Source organism: Apium graveolens, chromosome 5 (assembly GCF_009905375.1).
Source record: "Apium graveolens cultivar Ventura chromosome 5, ASM990537v1, whole genome shotgun sequence".
NCBI classification, from domain to species: Eukaryota; Viridiplantae; Streptophyta; class Magnoliopsida; order Apiales; family Apiaceae; genus Apium; species Apium graveolens.
In genome coordinates, this window is record NC_133651.1 from 208,488,326 (window position 1) to 208,509,835 (window position 21,510).

At 37.1% G+C, this 21,510-nt stretch overlaps 4 protein-coding genes across 7 annotated transcripts; all 4 read right to left on the reverse strand.

Annotated features, from left to right (window-relative positions):
* Positions 1-651: 651 nt before the first annotated feature.
* Positions 652-2,547, reverse strand: LOC141660621 (uncharacterized). Its single transcript, XM_074467609.1, has one exon. The coding sequence runs from the start codon at positions 2,545-2,547 to the stop codon at positions 652-654; it is 1,896 nt and encodes a 631-aa protein (XP_074323710.1).
* A 976-nt stretch (positions 2,548-3,523) lies between these two features.
* LOC141660622 (uncharacterized) lies at positions 3,524-4,531 on the reverse strand. The gene has a single exon (XM_074467610.1). It carries the CDS (start codon positions 4,529-4,531, stop codon positions 3,524-3,526), a length of 1,008 nt encoding a protein of 335 aa, XP_074323711.1.
* A 4,036-nt stretch (positions 4,532-8,567) lies between these two features.
* On the reverse strand, positions 8,568-14,142 carry LOC141660623 (protein NRT1/ PTR FAMILY 4.3-like). The gene is made up of 8 exons (XM_074467612.1): positions 13,963-14,142; positions 11,690-11,789; positions 11,586-11,638; positions 10,812-10,905; positions 10,478-10,695; positions 9,960-10,382; positions 9,723-9,847; positions 8,568-9,634 (listed from the first exon to the last, which is right to left on the reverse strand). Exons 1-8 carry the CDS (start codon positions 14,140-14,142, stop codon positions 8,737-8,739), a joined length of 2,091 nt encoding a protein of 696 aa, XP_074323713.1. The 3' UTR covers positions 8,568-8,736.
* A 245-nt stretch (positions 14,143-14,387) lies between these two features.
* On the reverse strand, positions 14,388-21,093 carry LOC141724755 (uncharacterized). Of its 4 annotated transcripts, XM_074527006.1 has the most exons (12): positions 20,889-21,093; positions 20,150-20,443; positions 19,513-19,758; positions 18,860-19,102; positions 18,282-18,356; positions 18,078-18,152; positions 17,878-17,952; positions 17,386-17,460; positions 17,181-17,255; positions 16,977-17,051; positions 16,540-16,851; positions 14,388-15,513 (listed from the first exon to the last, which is right to left on the reverse strand). In XM_074527006.1, exons 1-12 carry the CDS (start codon positions 21,018-21,020, stop codon positions 15,100-15,102), a joined length of 2,091 nt encoding a protein of 696 aa, XP_074383107.1. In that variant the 5' UTR covers positions 21,021-21,093; the 3' UTR covers positions 14,388-15,099. The 4 variants fall into 4 exon arrangements, with proteins under 4 accessions (XP_074383107.1, XP_074383108.1, XP_074383109.1 ...); XM_074527007.1 differs by lacking the exon at positions 16,977-17,051; XM_074527008.1 differs by lacking the exons at positions 16,977-17,051; positions 17,181-17,255.
* Positions 21,094-21,510: the final 417 nt, after the last annotated feature.

Consider the following 21,510-nt stretch of genomic DNA (forward strand, 5'->3'; position numbering starts at 1 on the left):
ATAGTATTTACATCAAAATATCACAGTATAAATGTATAAATGTTCCAAGAATGTGCACCTTTCTCTTATTGGTAGAACTTCCTTAACCGGGTTCCGTTCCCGGTGTTGGGGACCTCGGTCCCGCTGAGGTAGTTCATCTTGTAAGTTCCTGGCCGGAGCACTTCCTTGATTATGTAGGGGTCTTCCCAGTTCGGCTGCAGTTTCCCTTGGTTAGTTGGGTTTGAGGCTTCAGTGTCCCGGAGTACTAGATCTCCCACCACATATTCTCTTATCTTGGTCTTCTTTGCAAAGTAAAGCTTTGTTTTTTACTTGTAGCTTTCCATTTTCTCTACAGCCCGGCCTCTTACTTCATCCAAGAGTTCAAGGTTGGTTTTAAGGCCTTCTATGTTGGAGATTTCATCAAAGTTGACCACTCTGTGGGAAGGGGACCCGGTTTCTACTGGTAGCCGAGCCTTGGTATCGTAGGCGAGTTTAAATGGAGTTTCACCTGTTCTAGCCCGGGAGGTGGTTCTGTAGGACCATAAGACCTTCGGGAGCTCGTCTGGCCAGTTTTTCTTAGACTCTTCCAACCTTTTTTCCAAACCTCGGAGTATGGTTTTGTTGGTGACCTCTACTTGTCCGTTTCCCTGGGGATGGGCTACGGATGCTTTCTTATGCTTTATCCCAAGCTCTTTCAAATATGCTTCGAAGTCCGAACCGATAAACTGCGGGCCGTTCAGAGATTAAAACCATCGGAATCCCGAACCTCATCACAATCGAATCCATGAATTTGATGCAGTCTTGCTGATTAATGGTTCTCATGGCCATGGCCTCTCCCCACTTAGTCCTATAATCGATTGTCACCAGCACATAACGCAAATCCCCCTTCGCCCGGGGGAAAGGACCCATGATGTCAATTCCCCAAACTGCGAATGGGACCGGGGACAGTACGGACCCGGGGAGGCTTGGACTTTGCTTTGGCACATTGCTGAACTTTTGGCATTTCCTGTATTTCTTCATATAGGTAACTGCATCAACGTGGATGGTGGGCCAATAGGTGCCTTGTCTGATGACTTTGTAGGCTAGAGCTTTAGCAGCTAAGTGATCCCCGCAGATTCCCTCGTGTACCTCCCGAAGACAATAATCTGCCTCATCCGGGTCAGCACATTTTAGAGTCGGGGCAGAAAAGGTTCGCATGTACAGCTGATTATCTTCTAGAAAGAAACGGGCAGCCTTATACTTGAGGTAGCGTGCCTTGTTCTGGTCATCTAGCAGGGTCCCATCCTTAAGATAAGCCATGTAAGGAGTCATCCAGTTGTCCGGGCTGTTGACGCATAAGACTTCGGGCCGGTCGGTGCTGGGTGCCCTGAGCTCCTCGAAGTAGACTGAGCTGCTTAAATCCGAAGTATTCTGGATGAGCTTGGACAGCTCATCTGCCTTCGCGTTTTCTTCTATGTTTATTTGCAAGATGGTTGAGTCCGGGATGGTTTCCAGGATAGCCCTCACCATTTGCTGATATCGAGCCAGCTTGGGGTCCTTCGCAATATATTCACCGTTGGTCTGTCTTACCACAATTTGAGAATCACTATAGATGATTAAACGTCTTACCCCAAGGGATTTGGCTAGCCTGAGTCCGTAGAGGAGAGCTTCATATTCAGCCTGGTTATTTGCTGCTTTGAAAGCGAAGGTTATGGCTTGTTGGATTGTGAATCCATCCGGGCTGGTAAGGATCAGGCCAGCCCCGGACCTCTCCGCTGTTGCCAAACCATCAACATACATTGTCCAAGAATTTCTGTTGCTAATCTCCTTTTCTTCTCCGGGTTGAATTCTAGGTGTCTCTGGGACTTCGGGGAAGGTGCATTCCATGACAAATTTGGTCAACGTCTGGGCTTTTATTGTCGTCCTTGAGATAAATTTGATGTTGAATTGGCTCAATTTAATTGCCCAATTGACCAATCTCCCGGAGGCATCTGGCTTGTGAATGATTTTCCGAAGTGGTTGATTAGTAATCACCTTGATTTCCCGGCCTTGGAAATATTGCCTCAGCTTCCTGCTCGAGTGCACAAGAGCTAGGGCGAATTTCTCCAAGTTTGGGTACCGGGTTTCAGCGTCCTTTAGGACTTGACTCACATAGTATACCGGGTTTTGGGAACCATTTTCTTCCCGGATGAGTGCAGAGGATACCGCTCTTTCTCCGGCTGCAATATAGAGGTAAAAAGGCTCCCCGGACTTTGCTTTTGAAAGAATAGGCGGGTTCATCAAGTGTTGTTTGACTTCTTTGAACGCTGTCTGGAATTCCTCAGTCCAATCGATTAACTTTTTATTTCGGGCTCCCTTTAAAAGTTCAAAGAAAGGCAAGCACCTTTCCGCCAATTTGGGGATAAATCTGCGAAGGGCTGCCAAGCATCCCGCGAGCTTCTGAATATCCTTTTGAGTCTGGGGAACTGTCATTTCCATTATAGCTTTGATCTTTTCCGGATTGGCTTCTATTCCCCGTTCACTGACCAGAAAACCAATAAACTTCCCAGAGGGGACCCCGAAAGCGCATTTTTCCGGGTTCAGCTTCATGTTATATTTTCCTCAACTTGTCAAAGCATTCCTTGAGGTCCTTGATGTGATCCGGGATTGTGACTGACTTAGAGATCATATCATCGACATAAGATTCCATGTTCCTGCCCAGTTGACTTTTAAAGATGGTGTTCATCATTTTCTGGTACGTTACCCCGCCGTTGATTAATCCGAATGGCATCATAACAAAAACGTAGACATCCCGGTGTGTAATGAACGCAGTCTTCGCGATGTCTGCCGGATTCATCTTCACTTGGTTATATCCTGAAAACGTGTCCATGAAACTCAACATAACATGACCCGAGGTTGCATCTATCAGCTAGTCAATATTGGGTAGGGGGTATGAGTCTTTAGGGCATGCCGAATTGAGGCTTGTGTAATCTATGCACATTCGCCACTTTCAATTGGGTTTCTTGACTAGCACAATATTTGCTAGCCAATCCAGATACTTAATCTCACATATTATGTCTGCCTTTAACAACTTCTCGACCTCTTGATCGATCGCCTGTTGTCTCTCCGGGGTAAAGTTTCTTCATTTTTGTTTGATTGGTCTTTGCCTTAGATTCACATCCAGACTGTGCATCGTCATTGATTCATCAATCCCCGCCATGTCTTCCGGGGTCCAAGCGAACACGTCAGCATATTCCTTCAATAGATCCATGAGTTCTTTCTGGAATGTGGCTTCCAGGCCTTTGCCGACTTTAAGCTTTCGGGTGGGGTTCCCGGGCTCCAGCTCTATTTTAATTGTTTGCTGGGCAGGCTCGACCTTTGTCTTTTCCTTGCTTTCCACGAATTTTTAGATCCGGGCCTCCGCGTTGGTTATGCTGTACCCGGAGTCCTCGATCATATTTACATCGAGTCGGGCCCTTTTACTAAGATGTTCGCGATGCTTCTTCCTACTTTGTCCCTTGGGCAGGGTCATCAGCTTTTTTCTATTTTCAGGTTCTGTTTCTGCCATGACCAGAGCTTGGCCGTATCACTTCCTCGCCATTTCTCTATCTCCTCTTAGCTCACCAGTACCTCCCGGGGTTGGGAACTTGAGCTTTAAATGAATAGTCGAGGGGATTGCTATAAGTTTGGTTATAGTGGGGCTCCCGAGGATCATATTGTATGATGAGGCTGCGCTTATGATATAGAACTTTATTACGTGGGAGATCTGCTGGGGTGCGGTCCCAAAGGTAATCGATAAATAAATGACGCCCCAGATTGGAATCATTGTGTTTCCAAATCCGTACAAGGGATCTTCAAGACAGGGGTCCATTCGGAGGTGTCTGAGCTTCATCCTGCTAAGTGTGTGCTCGAATACAATATTAGCAGATGAACCATTGTCAACTAAAATTCTATTTACCTCATTATCCGCGACATTAAAGGTCACGACCAAGGCCAAGTTATGATCTAGACCGAGTCCTTCATAATCAGAGTAAGAGAAGTAGATTGGCTCATCTTCCGAAGGATGGATCGTCATCACTTCATTCTCCGGGTCCGGGCTCCGAGGCGGAGAAGTTGTGCCTCCAAAGACGATATTCACCATATTTTTGTCGCTTCCCGGGGCCCTGTCTTTGTCATTTAACCTCCTTTGAATATATTGGTTCATATTTCCCTTCTTGATCTGATCTTCTATGAACATCTTGAGAGAGAAACAGTTTTCTGTGGTATGGCCATGATCCTCATGATAACCACAATGTTTTTCCCGGGCCCTGTTCTCGGGAGGTGCTAGTAAAGGTTTCAGTGGGTAGTAAAATGGCTTACCCTTAACTTCGCGCAAAATGTCGGTCCGGGGCCGGTTGAGGGGCGTCCACTCGGGTTCCGGCTTGGGTTCTCTTTTGGCCTTAGGTTTTCTTTCATTCTTTCTCGGTTCAGCGTAACTTTCCCGGGGTGGGGTTCCACGAGATTGTTGAATGTAGTTGGCCTGCCTGTCAAGTTTATATCTTTTGTCTCTCCGGGACGACGAGCGTCGCTCCGGAGACTCATCATCGTCATGCATTATTCTATTCATTTTCATTGACTTGAGGAAATCATTTTCCTTTATGAACTTTGACGCCAAGGCATAAGCTGATGCTAGACTCTGGGGCTCTCTATGGATCAGATCTTTAACATAACCTTCGCATGATATTGGATGTAAGTTCCTTCGAAAGATGTTCACTGCCTATTTTTCTTCTAAGTTGGAGAGTTGATTGACTGCTTCCTGGAATCTCTTGATGAATTCCGGGAGGGAATCCTTGCTTCTTTGCTGGATTATCTCCAAATGACACATTTGCAGCTCGTTCATCCGGTTAGCTCTGAACCTTTTCAAAAATATATCACGGAAGTCTTTCTAGGAGTCCACACTCCGGGATGGAATTCGGCTGAACCATTTATGAGCTCCCCCTTTGAGTGTTGATGCGAAGAACCAACACCTGGTTAGGTCACTGTAATCATAAATATTAGAAATTTGTTCGAAGTAGTTGAGATGCTCTTCAGGGTCAGCTAATCCATCAAAGGAGTCAAAATTGAAGTGTTTGAGCCCTGATTCTCTGGGGTAGATTTTAACTTTTTGGTGAACGGGGTGGCTGCCGCACCCACTTCCATATCGCCTTCTACTTTCCTCTTAAGAGCCCGGGCCATTTGTTCTTGCTTGGACTCCTTTTCGGGCTCCGAATCGGAAAAAACATGAATTCGGTGCGCCTTTCTTTTTAGCTTTGCCTCTTCCTCCCGGATTCGCTTTTCAATAGCTTCTTTGGCTTTGGCTTCTTCTTCCTTCCGGATTCTCTCCCGAAGGGCAGCTCTTTTTATTTCATCCATGGCATCCTCCGACGACTTCTTCAAGTTCTTCGCAATCCGATCAAAGACGGATCCCCGGGATTCTCCGGACCGCTTCCTGATCCCCTGGGCGGGTTTCCGGTTCGGCATTATGCTTTTCCTTCCACAGGTCCATCGCAACTCGTATCTGATCCGGGGTCATGTCTTCCTAGGGGTTGGCTGAAGTTCCGGTATGCTTATGGGCAGCTCTCTCGATGACTAGTCTCTGGTCTCCTGGTTGGAGATTTTTAGAGGGAGTCTGGGTTATGGGGAGCCCTTTATCCACATCCTCCATCTCTCCGTCCCTGGGTTGGGGCGGAGGCGGAAGGAAAAAAGTAGAAACAACCGCTTTGCTCTTTCTTGTCGTCATGATTGTTCAACAATACCACAAATTTATAGTAATATAATTCGCGATTTCAAGTGCTAAAATAGATAAATTAGATCCAAAATACACTGTAAACAAGCTCCGGGATTATTACAACGTTAACAAGATCTATCAGCAGTACTTGAAAGGAAACAATCTCAGGGAAAAAACAGATCTGAGAGTTTGGGAGTGAGGTTCTTACTGAGGAGTGGTATTCTGAGTTGCTGGGTGGGGAAGGAGTGGCGGATATAAGCACCACTGGACGGAGGTTCAACCCCTCCTCCTAGCGCCAATGATAACTCCAAGTTCACCCCGGGATCTTCTCCTTACTGAGCCCGGTCTCAAGCTGTGAGAATAAGAGAGGGTTTTTAAGGAGAAAATGGGCAAAACGGGAATTATACGAGAGTATTGTGGAGTGTGCGCGTGTAAGTATATGTGAGAGAGAGAGAGTAACCTGCAACCTTCTTTTTGTCCTGCCTTTTATAGGCCTCCTACTAGGGTTTAGGGGTCTGTATCTTTTTATCCGGACCATAGGTGTGTATTTTGGACTGTAGGGCGTGTGGACGCCTGAGATGCGCCGAAGTACTATCGAATCCAGACCGTAGTAATGTTCTGGATCCGGGGTACCTGGGCGGTGGTGATGTTACCACGCGTTTTGAGCTCTTCAAGGTTAAAGCTGAGTGTTTTATAGGCTTTTTATTTATTGAGCCTGGGCCTCTGTTATTAGGTCTGTAGTAATATAGGGCTATCAGGAAGTGAAAATAAATTGATTTGGAAAAGTTGGGTGATTAATCTTTAATCATTTATAGGTTGACCGGGTTCGGGGGCAATCTTGATTCTTGAGCGATCGTGATACTAGAAATGTAACGAGGTTTCGTATGACATGTTACACTCTCGAGTCGGTGTATAAAGTGGTCTTTATATTGAATAGTGCACTTAAGATTCTTTAACATTAATTCTGACCCCTCAACGTACGAGTAGATTTCGGAAAGATTTCAAATTACATACACACCATGTTTCTGCTTTTAAGTTTAAAGCTTTCTGTTTGCAACAGTAAACAGCTTTTCTGTTTCATATCTTTGTTTCCTTATTCTTATGTCAAGAACGGTTCGCTACTTCCATTTTCGTTTCAAGACTCACGTTTCCGATTGGGTTTCTGTTTCGATTCGATTTCGAATCAATTTATACAACTCAATTTTATTAATAAATAAAAACATTAGCACAAGATACTCATTTGTAAGGCTATAAGCCAAAATTAGGCAAAAAAAAAAAAAAAAAAAAAAAAACATTAGCACAAAAGTATCTTTAATAAAAACTATTAATTAAGGAGTTAACACCACTTGATATGATTTTACTTATCATTCTTGTTAGAACATTTTTAATAGGACAACCGGTGTTAATGTCATGTGACATTAGATAATTTGATATCTTTTTAACACACTAGTTGAAGTTATTAGAAAATTATCTGCGTATCAAGTGAATTGGCATGTAGTGATAATTTGGTGTAGGTGCCAAAAATTGGGGTCCTATAAAAATTAGGGTGACAATTTTATTTATGGTCATAATGTTGCATAAAATATATGTATCTGTATTATTTTTATATTATTTATTTATTTTTTCTTTTAAATTACTAAAATTGACATCTTAGAATGTCAATTATTAGAGTGATTTTTCAAAGAAGGTTACTAAAATTGATGCTAAAAAGAGAGAATATAAAAAATAATATTTTTATTATGTGAGAAAATTAAGGATGTTAACCATTGAAGATGTTACTAGAAGCGATTATTGGACAGGAGTTGGGATGATATATGGGACTTGGCACAGGATGCCATTCTAAAATATAAACTAAACATTTACAAATGAACTTTCAATATTTGAAGTGTTGTTGAGATGGAAAGATAAGAAAGATACAGCTTTAGATAGAAATCAGTACCTGAAAAAAGCATGTAACCGTCAGAGACAACAATGTCATAGACTCTGCCCCGTTAAGTTTCAATCCTGACAAAAAAAAGTTTGACTGTGAATGCTGAGAAGTTTTCATGCAAGGTAGAGAATTTAATTGAAGCCCAAGATAAAGATAACATTGTGTTCTATTATGCAAATCCAAACATCCAAATTTGGGATAGATTATGCCAAATTTTGTTCGAACAGTGATCCAAATGATGATTCAAATTTGGATCACTTGATTTAATATAAAATAATGGTTTTGTTATTTGTAGTTTATGAGATTTTAAATTAATTTTTGATTATTTAATTATATAATTAATAACTGAATATAATTAATAGCTAACAAAATTTATTTTAAAAATAAAATTTAAAATAATGAGAATACATAATTTCATTAAAATTTAAAGATAAAAAATAAAAAGGTACATATTGCACTTAAAGATGCATTAATTGAGCATTTGTGAGAAAAATATACTAATTCGGAACAATAGTGTGTATCAATGATATCTTGTATCTTAATTATTGTAATAAATGTGTTTTTCGTGAATTAAGTGCACAATTTTAATATTTTTATGTGTATTAATTTTTTTTTGATTTAATTAATTTATGAAATGTTATATAAATTGTTAATAATGATTAAATGATAAATTTAAGTTAAAATTGCTTGATATGAAATTTATATATTATTATATGTAAAAACTAATTTGGATAAAATATTTGGATCACATGATCAGTATTTGGATGAGTTGATAATCCAAATTTGGATTTTTGGATCACAACTGTTGGAGATAGTCTGTTTCAATTTTTTTTTATAACTTCTGACTCGATACTTCAAGATCATAAGAAAATCGTATATCTGGAGCTCGATTCTTTTGTCGTAAAATCAAAAATAATTTTAAAAATCTTTCGTTAATCTTCTCCTTGACTCGGGTTATCCAGTCGTTCGTTTGCCACAGGAACAACAGAGATCGCAAGAATCTACATTTCTACATTCCCAGATCATAAACTAACTTACTGTTACAGATACAAAACCAACTTGTTCGCAGTCTAGTTGCATGTTACATTTCTGGGAAAAGGCCTAGAAAATTAATGTACATTGATTAATTCCCGTTACTAGTAGAGCGCACATCATCTTGTTGTTTAGCCACAAAACTTATACTCGCATCTGAAAAAGATTGATCAAACAGCCTTTGTTTGTCAGCTGGAACATCTTTCTTGTACTTGTACCAGTTAGCCCAGTAGAAATAATTCCCAAAGTTAAGCACACTGAGGATTGCCAAGAACCAATAAAATAGCTCCAGATGATTTTTGTTCATGTCCAAATCTTCCAACCACCCCATGTTGTTTGAACTTAGTTTAGATGTTATCGAATTAATAATCCCCACGAAGACCGAGCTCAAGTAGTAGCCTATTGACAATGAAAGGAATGACAAAGAAGTTGACAGTGATCTCATGCGAAGAGGAGCTTCGCTGTAAAAGAATTCCATTAGGCCAACAAGTGTAAACATGTCTGCTATTCCAAATACTGCAAAGTGGTATGATAGCCAAAAGACGCTTATACGTGTATTGTTGTGTAGAAATTCATTCTTCCTCTTTAGTTCAATGATTCCTGCTAGTCCCATGGATATCGCGGAGAGAATCAGACCAACCCCGACTCTCTGGAGGTGAGTTATTCCATTTGGATGACCTGTGAATTTTCTCAGTACGGGGACAAATATAATTTCGTAGAGTGGTATGAGAAATGACATGAATGCTAGAGGAATAACGGGAATTGAGGCAGCCGGGACATTAAATTTTCCAAGTTTTGTGTCCATGAGGACACCTTGTTGGACGGAGAATGTTTGTAACTGAGCTAGGCATGTGTTCATGAGAGTGGTGCTTAGGAGAATTGGCAACATTCTTGTTAAGATCTTTACTTCTTCAACTTGTGTCACTGTGCACACTTTCCATTTCTTTGGAATAGTTCCTTCCGGAAGTACCGCTGCTTTATCTAGTATCCTGTACCAGTACCGCCATTTCATCATGTTAAAATATGTCGACTACACTAAACAAAATGAATTTTTTAAGAACACATAGGAAGATTTACCTGAATTGGTAGCTGTGTTTGATGCGTTCTCTGCCAGAATTTGACTCAGGATCATCAATTTCATACAAGTCTCGTGAATTTTGTGGGAACTCTACCTTCAAATTCTTAATTGTTACTACCAGAACCTACAGTTCAAACATCTCAAAGTGTTAGTAGAAGAATCATTGATTGCTTATATGTGAGATTGTCACATGCTGATCATTTAGCGAATTTGATGAGCAGTTGTAGATAGTTCACCTGCAGAACTCTTAGCAAGACACTTTCTCCAGGCAAGCGGACACGATAATAAGGCTTTCCAAGCAAAACTATACAAAACCCAGTGAACGAACAAACCATGGATATGATGAAGCCACTGTCCCATCCCCTGTTAGTGTTTATCCACACAATGACTGTAACCCCAATACAAGCTCCAACAGTTATACTAAACAAAAGCCAATTGAAGAAGCTGGCTATATATTTGCTTTGCTTTGGATCATCCTGATCAAACTGATCAGCACCCAAAGCAGGCGCTGACCCTCTAACCCCACCACCTCCCAGAGCAGCAAAACATATGGAAGCGTAAAAGAGCAGAGCTTTAGTACCGTCCAGGCAGCTATACTTCCCACAGGCTTCAGGTTGCAGCTCAGAATAATGAGACTGAATGATCAGCAACAAATATCCCTGAAAAAGATGGTTTTTTCTAAAAACAATTAGCTATGTTCAGTTTCAAATCTTTATAATTGATAAAATCAGCAAGGATAAATGTATCTAGTTACCAGTAACTCGAATCCTCCAAACACTAGGCAAGTGTTGAGGCGGCTCATATACGAGTCAGAGATTAGCCCTCCAAGTAATGTAAGCAAGAAAACAGTGCCCAAGTAGTTGGTAGTGGTGTTTGCAGAGCCAGATATACTAAAGTGCATGACATTCATGAAATACAACACCAGGCTCACCATGTTAGCCACAAAGCCTATATTATCCAACCCCATCAGTCCTGTAACATACATAAAGTGTTAGAAATGAAGCTCTATTTGATGTTCCGATACTACTAGAAATAAGTTTTTTAGCCATTAATAACATTAATGTGCATGGTGCAATTTGTTTACATACCAAAGACGAAAAGGGTGGCTCTAAATCCACCTTCTCTATGATTCTTCATGGGCAGGTAAATAACATTTATAACGCTTCTTTCATCAGTCGCTTCCTAAACATCACAATGCAAGAAGTCAGTTTGCTAGCTAAAAAATGTGAGGAAACGCGTAACAATATGTTTTGACAAGCAAAAAATGAATGTAAGCTGGATGAAATGCATTTTTACCATTTTAGGACTCTTAGTTAAGCACTCTATGCGTATAATGTACACAGATCTGGCAACACAGATGATGATAAGAATTTATCGATCAAGGCCAAGGATGGCTAAATTGGTAGGAGTAGTACTAATGCACAGACATACACACATATATATGTTCAATGAATTTACTAGTTATAGGATGAGAAACACTGCCTAGTCTGCCGCCCTCCTAAGTATAATACTAAGTGAAGTACTAACTTGTGCAAAAGACAGTAATGCAGTGCCCCAATTGACCGGCCATGCATGGATGGATCAGACACAGCAAATCCAACAAGAACAAAGGAACAAATGTAAAATGTCATCTATTTGATATAAATATGAAACTTTAATACATCAATAGTAGTTTAGACCAAGTTTGACTTCATTTTATAGGCAACTAGTTGCAAACTGTGTTGTTCAAATCTGTCCGGTAATTAAGATGTAATTAGACTGCAATACACACACTTCTTAATCAAAAGATGCTAATCATGTATGCTTCTCATTGCCCTATTTTATCATTTGATACGTCATACGAGCAGATTGACAAAGGATACCTGCTTCAGCTTGTCCGGAGTGATTTTTACTGGCTCAAAACAAGAGTGACTGCCTGGAATAAGTAATTATTGAGATCACAAGAACAAAACCAAATGTATGTTACTGTCAACTTTTGAGTGATAGCGAAAAGGTTTGACTAGCAACCTTAAGCCTGCAGCTACGTAGTGTGCCAGGTAGACGCAGAATTCGTGCTCAAGGACAAACTATATGTTGAAAAAACTTAGAGAAAAAAGACACCTACATTTTGCAGAGAACTTGTACTGCTATTTTTCTTGTTTATTTGTTTTCCTTTCCTCTCCTAAAACTCAAGGTAAACTAGCCATTATATAGGCTTTACAAACATATTAAAACTAACTATTACTAAAACTAACCACTACTAATTAATGGGTAAATTACATGTCCATAATTTACTCCATAACTCCACTACCCCACTACTAAACAATTCTAAAATAATATTTTTCTCTAATAATTAATCATTGCTAAATATCTAATAATTAAATAAACAAATAATTAATAACTAAATTTAAGATTATTCCAACATTCACCCCCATAATCTTAAATTTACGAAGCACTTTCTCTTCGCCTGTGATGCACTTCTCATCACCATCAATTTTGATGCACTATCTCATCAAAAACACTTTGGAGCACTTTCTCTCCAAAAACACTTTGGAGCACATTCTCTCCACAACTCTAAAATAAAATTTCTTTCATTGCCTCTTGAGCCATGATATCTTTCTCATTATTTCCCCGCTCATGTTCCTCCTTCATTTTTATTCTTGCTTCTCTTTCCTTTTTCACGTACCATTTCATCTTGATATTTCACTAAATATATATGGAGAAATTTTTAATACCATTTGAAATCTCATATAAATACTTAATATATATATATATAAATGTATGTATTTTTATAAGAGTCTCACAAGCCTTATAACATATAGCTCTGATACCATGTTGAAAAAACTTAGAGAAAAAAGACACCTACATTTTTTTTTCAGAGGACTTGTACTGCTATTTTTCTTGTTTATTTGTTTTCCTTTCCTCTCCTAAAACTCAAGGTAAACTAGCCATTATATAGGCTTTACAAACATATTAAAACTAACTATTACTAAAACTAACCACTACTAATTAATGGGTAAATTACATGTCCATAATTTACTCCATAACTCCACTACCCCACTACTAAACAATTCTAAAATAATATTTTTCTCTAATAATTAATCATTGCTAAATATCTAATAATTAAATAAACAAATAATTAATAACTAAATTTAAGATTATTCCAACACTATACACTGAAATATATATGTCAAGTAGACAAATATAGAAATGTATTCTATGTATTTGGAATCTCAGGCAACTCCAAGTCTTGATACATTGACCTGCTACCTGATCATGGAAAATTACTTAGTTCGTTCTCCAGGTGCATTTGAGTCTGCAATTTTATACTATTTACACTTTTTAAACGGAGTCTGTCAGTGTCTGCAGTCAGCAGTTTGAATACATGGTTTTCGATTTTACATGGCGCTGGTAACCAGGGCTCATAATACAAATTTCTAGTAGGCTATGTTTGGTATTGCTGTTAAAAAGTGCGGTAGCTGTAAGAAAAAGTACTGTTAGAAAAAGTGCTGTTTCAAAAAGTTGCTGAGTGTTTGGTAAATTTTATATCAAATCTGCTGTTGAACGAAAAGCAGATATACAGGTGTTTGGTAAATAATTTGTGTAAGTGTTGTTTAGCAACGTGAGACATGTTAAGATAAACTAACTAGTTTTGGTCATCAGTTATATATAACTTTTGAGTTTTGTCGCTAACAAAATCAAAAACAAAAAAGATGGAACACTTAACAAAATTATTATTATTCAGATTGATGAAGTAAATTACAATAATAAAATCTAATAAACGACACCATCATCAAACTGGCAGCAATTTGATTTCGAAGTAAATCCACCTCACTTGTTCTATTGTTTGTTTGGCTTTGGTCCATTGATGTTGGTATATGATCCGGAAAAATATCTCTTAGCACAAAGTCTGGATTTGCATCGATCCCATTAAAAATTGTATCTCCAGTGGAATTTAGTCTAATATAATTATGCAGTGCTATTGTTGCGACAACGATATTTCTTTGAGCACCAAACCAGTAAGAAGGCATATTTGATAAAATCTTCCACCGTTTTTTCCAAACTCCAAAAGTTCTTTCGATGCAACTTCTAAGTGATGAATGTGCTTTATTAAATAAGTGATTGCTGGGGTTTGATCACCCGACCTGTTTTACTGCTGCCCGCAGAAGCTGTTGTTCCTAAAAGTTTATCTTCCCTGCTTTCCCAAAAAGCAGCTTTTTAATTGAAAGCACTGTTAGAAAAAGATGCTTTTAAATTTACCAAACATTTCTCGAACCCGCTTTTCAGGAAAAAGCTGCTATGGCTTTCTGCAACAGCAATCCCAAACACAGCCGCACTCTGTTTGTGCGAGCCCATCGGACTGACTTTCTTCTTCTTTTCTCTTATCAATATCTGGCGCTCCCATTTATCAATGTGCTCGTTCTTGTTCTTGTCAGGCATCAATCTTGTTTATCAGTACTGTTTGATATCTGAATATCTTTAGAGCCAAAACAATCATTCTTGTCAACTCTACCACCGCGCATTTTCATCTCAATTTGATAAAAATACAAATCTTTGTGACAGTAGCACTTCTGATATTTTTGTCATCTAGACAAATGAAACAAAGCATCGCTGAAAACGAGTTGGAAAGAAATTGCTCAGATTCTACTCTATACAGATCCGAGTAAAGCTGGGAGCTCAGTACAACACCATCAAATGACACATTGCTTTAATGAACAGATTTATAACTGGAATATCAAGAACAAAGTAACCTTTAATCAGAATGATTACTCTGATGAAAAAATCACATAATTTTACAGGTTATAACTACAACAGTAATTTAAGCACAAAATTATATTTGCATATGAAAGACTATGCTTAATGCAGTATGTTCTTCTGGGGGCTGTGCTGTGAGTTCCCATCTTCACTTGTACAGCAGAAAACTTCAACTGGTTTTCGAAAAAACACACAAAAATAAATAGAGAAGGTAAAAATTGCTAGCTATTTTGACTGTGAACCTTAAACAACTATTACAAAAGCACATCATCGTAGTTCTCCCCTGTTTATGCCAATTCCATACAAAAACATAGTTGAGATTCGTTAGCCGGCCTGCAGAGATAAAGGAGATGAAACAAATACCTCCTTGAAACATAATCGTATCGATCAACAGATAATAAACAGGCATTCATAATTAGTAGATGTAGTTTGAAGCCCTGGCAGGAAGGCCGGATTTGCTACATGATGGGTTGATTGAACAAACTGGGTATAACCTATTGCTTTTTATCAATTTATGCAGGAATATAGCTCTTTCAGGAAGCCCTTGCAGGAATATGCGTCTCATCAATTTATTGTGAAAACTACTCCGAACTCATGTAGTTGTCAAATGAATCGGGCCAGAAAAAAAGAACCTAACTAGCTCTACCTTTTACGCTTCTTGCTCCTATTATTCAAAATTGGAGATTCCAAAGGGGCAGGAAGTGTAACAAGCAGTACAGATTCGTCATCAACAATTTTGCAACCCAACCGTTCATACTGTTTTTTCAGTTCTACGATGTTCAACCTCAGATCTTTGGCTATATCAAAGGTATCAGACTGATAACCATCAACAAAAAGTGTTAGCACCAAGACGTAGCTGATAAGAAGTTTCCTATTCTTAAGCCAAAGACTTCTTGAACTTGGTTCATTAAATATGGTTCGAAACTTTTCTTCAATTATACTTGGGAATTTGTGACTCTTTCCCGGCTTGCACTCGTGGGAATGATGGTCTTTGTACTTGATAAGATGTGTAATGTACTGAAGAACACCAGCAACTGTTCTCTTCTCAGACTCATCCTGTAATATGAAGCACGAAGACAAGGAAAAAAATCCAAAAATGTGAGTCTAACAAGGGTCAGATTGGATTATCAAACTTAAAAGAATTTGAGAGGGATTAGGGAACCAGACAGGTCTCTTTAATTCTTCTACAAAAAAATGGCAATTACCGATAAATTTGCCATTACACATATATGTAAGTGGTGAGCATGGACCGGTTTAGGCAGTATCGGGGCCTGGAGGGTTAAACTGAACTAAACCAAAAAACTCGATTCTGATAATTTGAAAACCGAATCCAAACAGATGCTGTAAAGACCCCGGTTTGGTTTATCTGGGTTTTGGTTCAATACCAAAATATTTCAAAGAAAATATATAATTGTGTTTCTTCATTAAATTTAAAAAGAAAGAAAAAGATTAAGGATATTCTCAATGACACCCTTCTACTTTTGAGTTTCAAATCAGTGTCTTTTTTATTTTGGACTTGTAAGGTTACACCTTTGTATTTTAAGTTTCGCGTATAACATGCCATTCCGTTAACAATCTACTACATTTAGAAACATCGTTACTAGAATATTTTAAACAAAACATAGTTTAAAATTTCAGAAATATTAGAAAGAACAGTTTTAAAAAATACCATTGTCCTATTAAATTTTCTAACTAGTTGAACCTCGATAAAGTAATAATCGATAAAATAATAACCTTGCTAAAATAATTTTATTCTCCGGTCCCAACATAATGTACACAATGTATTTTTACTCCCGATAAAGTAATAAATTCGCTAAAATAATATTTTTTCTCGATCCCACCCCTATTACTTTAAAGAGGTTTAACTGTAATGCAATAATTTTTTTGACTTTCCTCTTGATACCCTCATATTTTAACACTTAATATTTGACTAACATTTGGGTAACGTAATGGTATGTTACATATGAAACATAAAATACAAGAGTACCACTTATAAGTCGAAAGCAGATTGTAAATTTGGGTTTAAACTCATGAAGATCAGACTCATTGCTCACAACCAAACTACCTAGACAACGTACATACCTTGATATCTTCCAACTTTTGTACTCTGTTACAAACAAAAATTGGGTAGGCGTCAGGTGTCAATTTAGCTCCTGGGGGAAAATTGAGTAAATCACCAAGGCAGTCCCACTCCTCCTTTTCAATAATTTTTTCAAGTGGGTATGCCTTATCAGGTGTAGAGGCAGACTTATCATAAAATGGAATATTACGGAAACTAGTGTTTCCATTAGCTTTCAGAGCCTTAGTTTTCTCCTTGACCTGCCCAAGCGACTTTTCTAAATCCTTGTTTGACATGGGATCTTGTTTTTGAGACAAAGATTCAAGTTTTGCGTTCTGCAATATATAAAAAGCAAACTATTACCCAACTTTTCATAAAATAACAAGATCAATTTAAAATACGAAAGGAAAACAGTAAAATGGTTAAAGTACGTAATTAAGCTCAAGATCCCGAATTTGACCTGCTCAAGCGACTTTTCTAAATCTTTGTTTGATATACGATCTTGTTTTTTATACAAATATTCAAGTTTTGTGCTCTGTAATATATACAAAGCAAACTATTACCCAACTTCGCATATAATAACAACAAAATTGAAATAAAATTTGAAAGGAAAACAGTAAAATGGTTAAAGTAATTAATTAAGCTCAAGGTTCCAGAATTTGACCAGCTCAAGTGACGATTCTAAATCCTTGTTTGATATAGGATCTTGTTTTTGAGACAAAGATTCAGGTTTTGTGTTCTGCGGTATATACAAAGAAAACTATTACCCAACTTTTTCAAATAATAACAACAAAATCAGACTAAAATATGAAAGGAAAACAGTAATATGGTTAAAGTACTTAATAAAGCTCAAGGTTCCAGAATTTGACCTGCTCAAGTGATTTTTCTAAATCCTTGTTTGTTATAGGATCTTGTTTTTGAGACAAAGATTCAAGTTTTGTGTTCTGCAATATATGAAAAGCAAACAATTATCCACCTTTCCATATACTAACAACAAAATCGGATTAAAATATTTAAGGAAAACTGTAAAATATTTAAAGTATTATGAAAAGCAAACTATTACCCAACCTGTCATATAATAACAAAAATCGGATTAAAAATATGAAAGGAAAACAGTAAAATGGTTAATTGATTAAGCTCAAGGTTCCAGAATTTGACATGCTCAAGCGACTTTTCTAAATCCTTCTCTGATTTAGGATATTGTTTTGAGACAAAGATTGAAGTTTTGTGTTCTGTAATATATGAAAGGTAAACTATTACCCAACTTTTCCTATAACAACAACAAAATCGGATTAAAATATGAAAGGGAAACAGTAAAATGGTTAAAGTAATTAATCAAGCTCAAGGTTCCAGAATTTGACCTGCTCAAGTGACTTCTTTAAAACCTTGTTTGATATAGGATCTTGTTTTTGAGACAAAAATTCAAGTTTTGTGTTCTGCAGTATATGAAAAGCAAACTATAACCCAACTTTCATATAATAACAACAAAATCGGATTAAAATATGAAAGGAAAACAGTAAAATGGTCAAAGTTAAATAAGCTCAAGGTTCCAGAATTTGACCTGCTCAAGCGATTTTTCTAAATCCTTGTTTAATATAGGATCTTGTTTTTGAGACAAAGATTCAAGTTTCATGTTCTGCAATATATGAAAAGCAAACTATTACCCAACCTTTCATAAAATAACAACAAAATCGGATTAAAATTAGAAAGGAAAACAGTAAAATGGTTAAAGCATTTAATTAAGCTCAAGGTTCCAGAATTTGACCTGCTCAAGCGACTTTTCTAAATCCTTCTCTGATACAGGTTCTTGTTTTTGAGACAAAGATTCAAATTTTGTGTTCTGTAATATGTGAAAAGTAAACTATTACCCAACTCTTCGTGTAACAAAAACAAAATCAGATTAAAATATTAAAGGGAAAAAGTAAAATGGTTAAAGTACTTAATTAAGCTCAAGGTTCCAGAATTAACAAGCTGCGTGTATAATGCTTAGTTGTAGGCTTGTAGCAGATAACAACCATGTTTTTGACTTGTGACGTGGGAGGGAAAAAAATAAAAAATCACATATACATATATGTGTACATAAATAAGTAAATATATATATACACACACGCACACACACACGGTTAAAGTACTTAATTAAGCTCAAGGTTCCAGAATCAACAATTTTACATACATATATGTATGTATGTAAAAACTTGATTCTCCTCTATTCTAAATTCACATAGCAAACACTATGATGCAACACTAATTATGTAGTATAATCACCCATTTCAAAACTCATTACCAAGCATCTTTATTACAATATAATTATATTATCAAATTCAAAACAAAGAACATGTATACCTCGTACTCTTGAACCTTATGAACTAAAGATTCCTTCAAGGGATGGAAACAGGTTGGACAGCATCCGACAATCGGGGAAATATTTTCGGATTGTTTGATAAGTGTCTGAATCTTGATATCTGTAGCCTTGTTCTTCTTTCTTTTATTCATCTTCTTTTTCTTCTGTTGTACAACACTAATTTTCTCATTCTCGAACTTGAAAAGTTTAGGATCAGATCCAAAATTGGACACGGGTTCTGGGCCCTGTCCACATGCAAATGTGATTCAATAAATCATACTCTTTCTTAGTTTATTTTACAAAAAAATGTGTCTGTTACCAATAAATTTCCTATCATAAATATTGTTCATAAACACAGATTTAAAGAACAATATAAAGCAAGTCCACCAAAGGTCTTGCTACTAACATATACTACATGTTGCTAGAGTTTTCAATTGTATATTTCAGTTTATACTACTAGAGTGTGAAGTGTTCAGTTACAGCATGAAAGATCAGACTCAGTTGACAGGGGTCTGCCGACAATTTAAAGCCTTTTTCTAGTATATTCTAAATTCACATAGCAAACATTGTGATGCAACACCGATTATATATCATAATCACCCATTTCAAAACTCATCATAATATATTCCAAATTCAGAACAAAAAACATATATACCTCGTACTTTGGCAGCTCTTGAACAAAAAATTCCTGAATTGGATCTAAATTGGTTGGACAGGATCCGACGACAATTGGGGAAATACTGGCTGATTGTTCGAGATGTGTCTGCATCTTGATATCTGTAGTCTTTTTCTTCTTCTTTTTCTTCATCTTTTTCTTCTTTTGTTTTACAAAATTAATGTTCTCATTCTCAGACTTGGATATTTTAGAATCGGATCCGAAACTTGACATGGATTCAGGGCCCTGCCAGCATAAAAGCGTGATTCAATAAATCCTAAATATATTTTTTCTTTTTTACCATTCCTGTTACCGATACATTTGCTATTATCATATATTATTCGTAACGCAGACATAAACAATCTATATATAAGCAACTCTGCTTGAGGTCTTGCTTTTAAAATATAAGTTGCTAGAGTCTTAGATTGTTGTGTATTTTAGTTTGGACTACTAAACTGTGAAGTGTTCGTTTGCAACGTGAATGATCAAACCCAGTTCTCACATGCTGTATCCAACAGGGGAACGCCAAATATTTGAAGAGTTTGGGCAAAAGAAGGAAAATGAAAAAACTAATTGGTAGGCTTTATTTTCTTTAAAGCTTCTCATTATATCTAAATTAGATAGACAATGCGCATACCTTGATATCTTCCGACTTATTTACACTGTTCTGAACAAGTGGGTCGGCATCAGCTGTCACTTCTGCAATTTGAGAAACATTCGGTAAATTGCCAAGGCAGGCCTGTTGTCCATTTTCAATTGTCTTTTCGAGTGGATATGTCTTCTCTGGTGTAGAGACAGAAGTATCATGGGATGGGATATTACGAGCAGCTTTGAGAGCCTCAACTTTAGCCTTAACCTTCTCAAACAACTTCTCTGAATCCGTCATGGTTTGAGGGTCTTGTGTTATAGATAAAGAATCAAGTTTCTTACTCTGCGATATACCATAACCATATCATTACCAACCTTCGCATAAAATTAAAAGTAGAAAGAAAATAGAAATCGTCACAACGCTCTTGAACATGACTAAAACAAGGAATGACCAACAACAAAGATAAGCATTTAACAGTTAACACCATAACAATATTAGCACTTGCACGAAACAATAAAAAAATGCAAGGAAAACCGGTAAAATGGTTAGAAGTAATAAATTATATTTAAAGTTTCGGAACTAGCAAACGAAACGTACACTGCTTAAATTTAGCTAACAACAGCCAATGTAAATAAAAAATCATACATATCTAGTTATAACAAAATGAAACACACACTAATAAATCTACATCCGAAGCTAATTCGCGTGAGTATGATAACGATTCCAATTGAAAAACTGATGATATTGAAGTTTATATATAAAATGGGAAAGTAATAAGATGTGATACCTCGCAATGAGGAAGAGTTTGAATGATGGAAGCTTCAGTAGTTTTCTTCATTGGGTTGTCTTTTACAACACCAAGATGATGGTTGTTGTTTTCATTATTGTTGTTCTTCTTTTTCTTGTTTTTGGAACCCATTCAAACTAACTGCAACGCTGCCTGATTGATTGAATGTGATGTGATAAACCCTAGCCCCCTTTTAATCCTTTGTATTTTATTCTATTCCCCGAACAATGAACCAATATGTCATTTTTGAGGGCTAAATGGTTCAAAATGTAATTTTTGAAAATATTGGCCCAAAATGTCATTTCATAAAAGTATTTCGTCTTCTGTTTTGTATTTTTAATGCAAAACGGTACATAATGTTCCATTTTGGTACTTTAATTTTTTTTAATTTTTTTTATAATGTGCAAAACGGTGGTTGAAGTAGCGTTTTGGCTCAAAACGGTACATCATATAACGTTTTGTACCAAAACAGAACTTTATCTACCGTTTTGCACATAAAAAAAATAAAATGCGAAAACGTTACACGAAATTCTGTTTTAGGTGTTTTACATAAACGGTACATGATGTACCGTTTTAAAATGACATTTAGTGTCATTTTTAACCCCAAAGTGACATTTAGGGT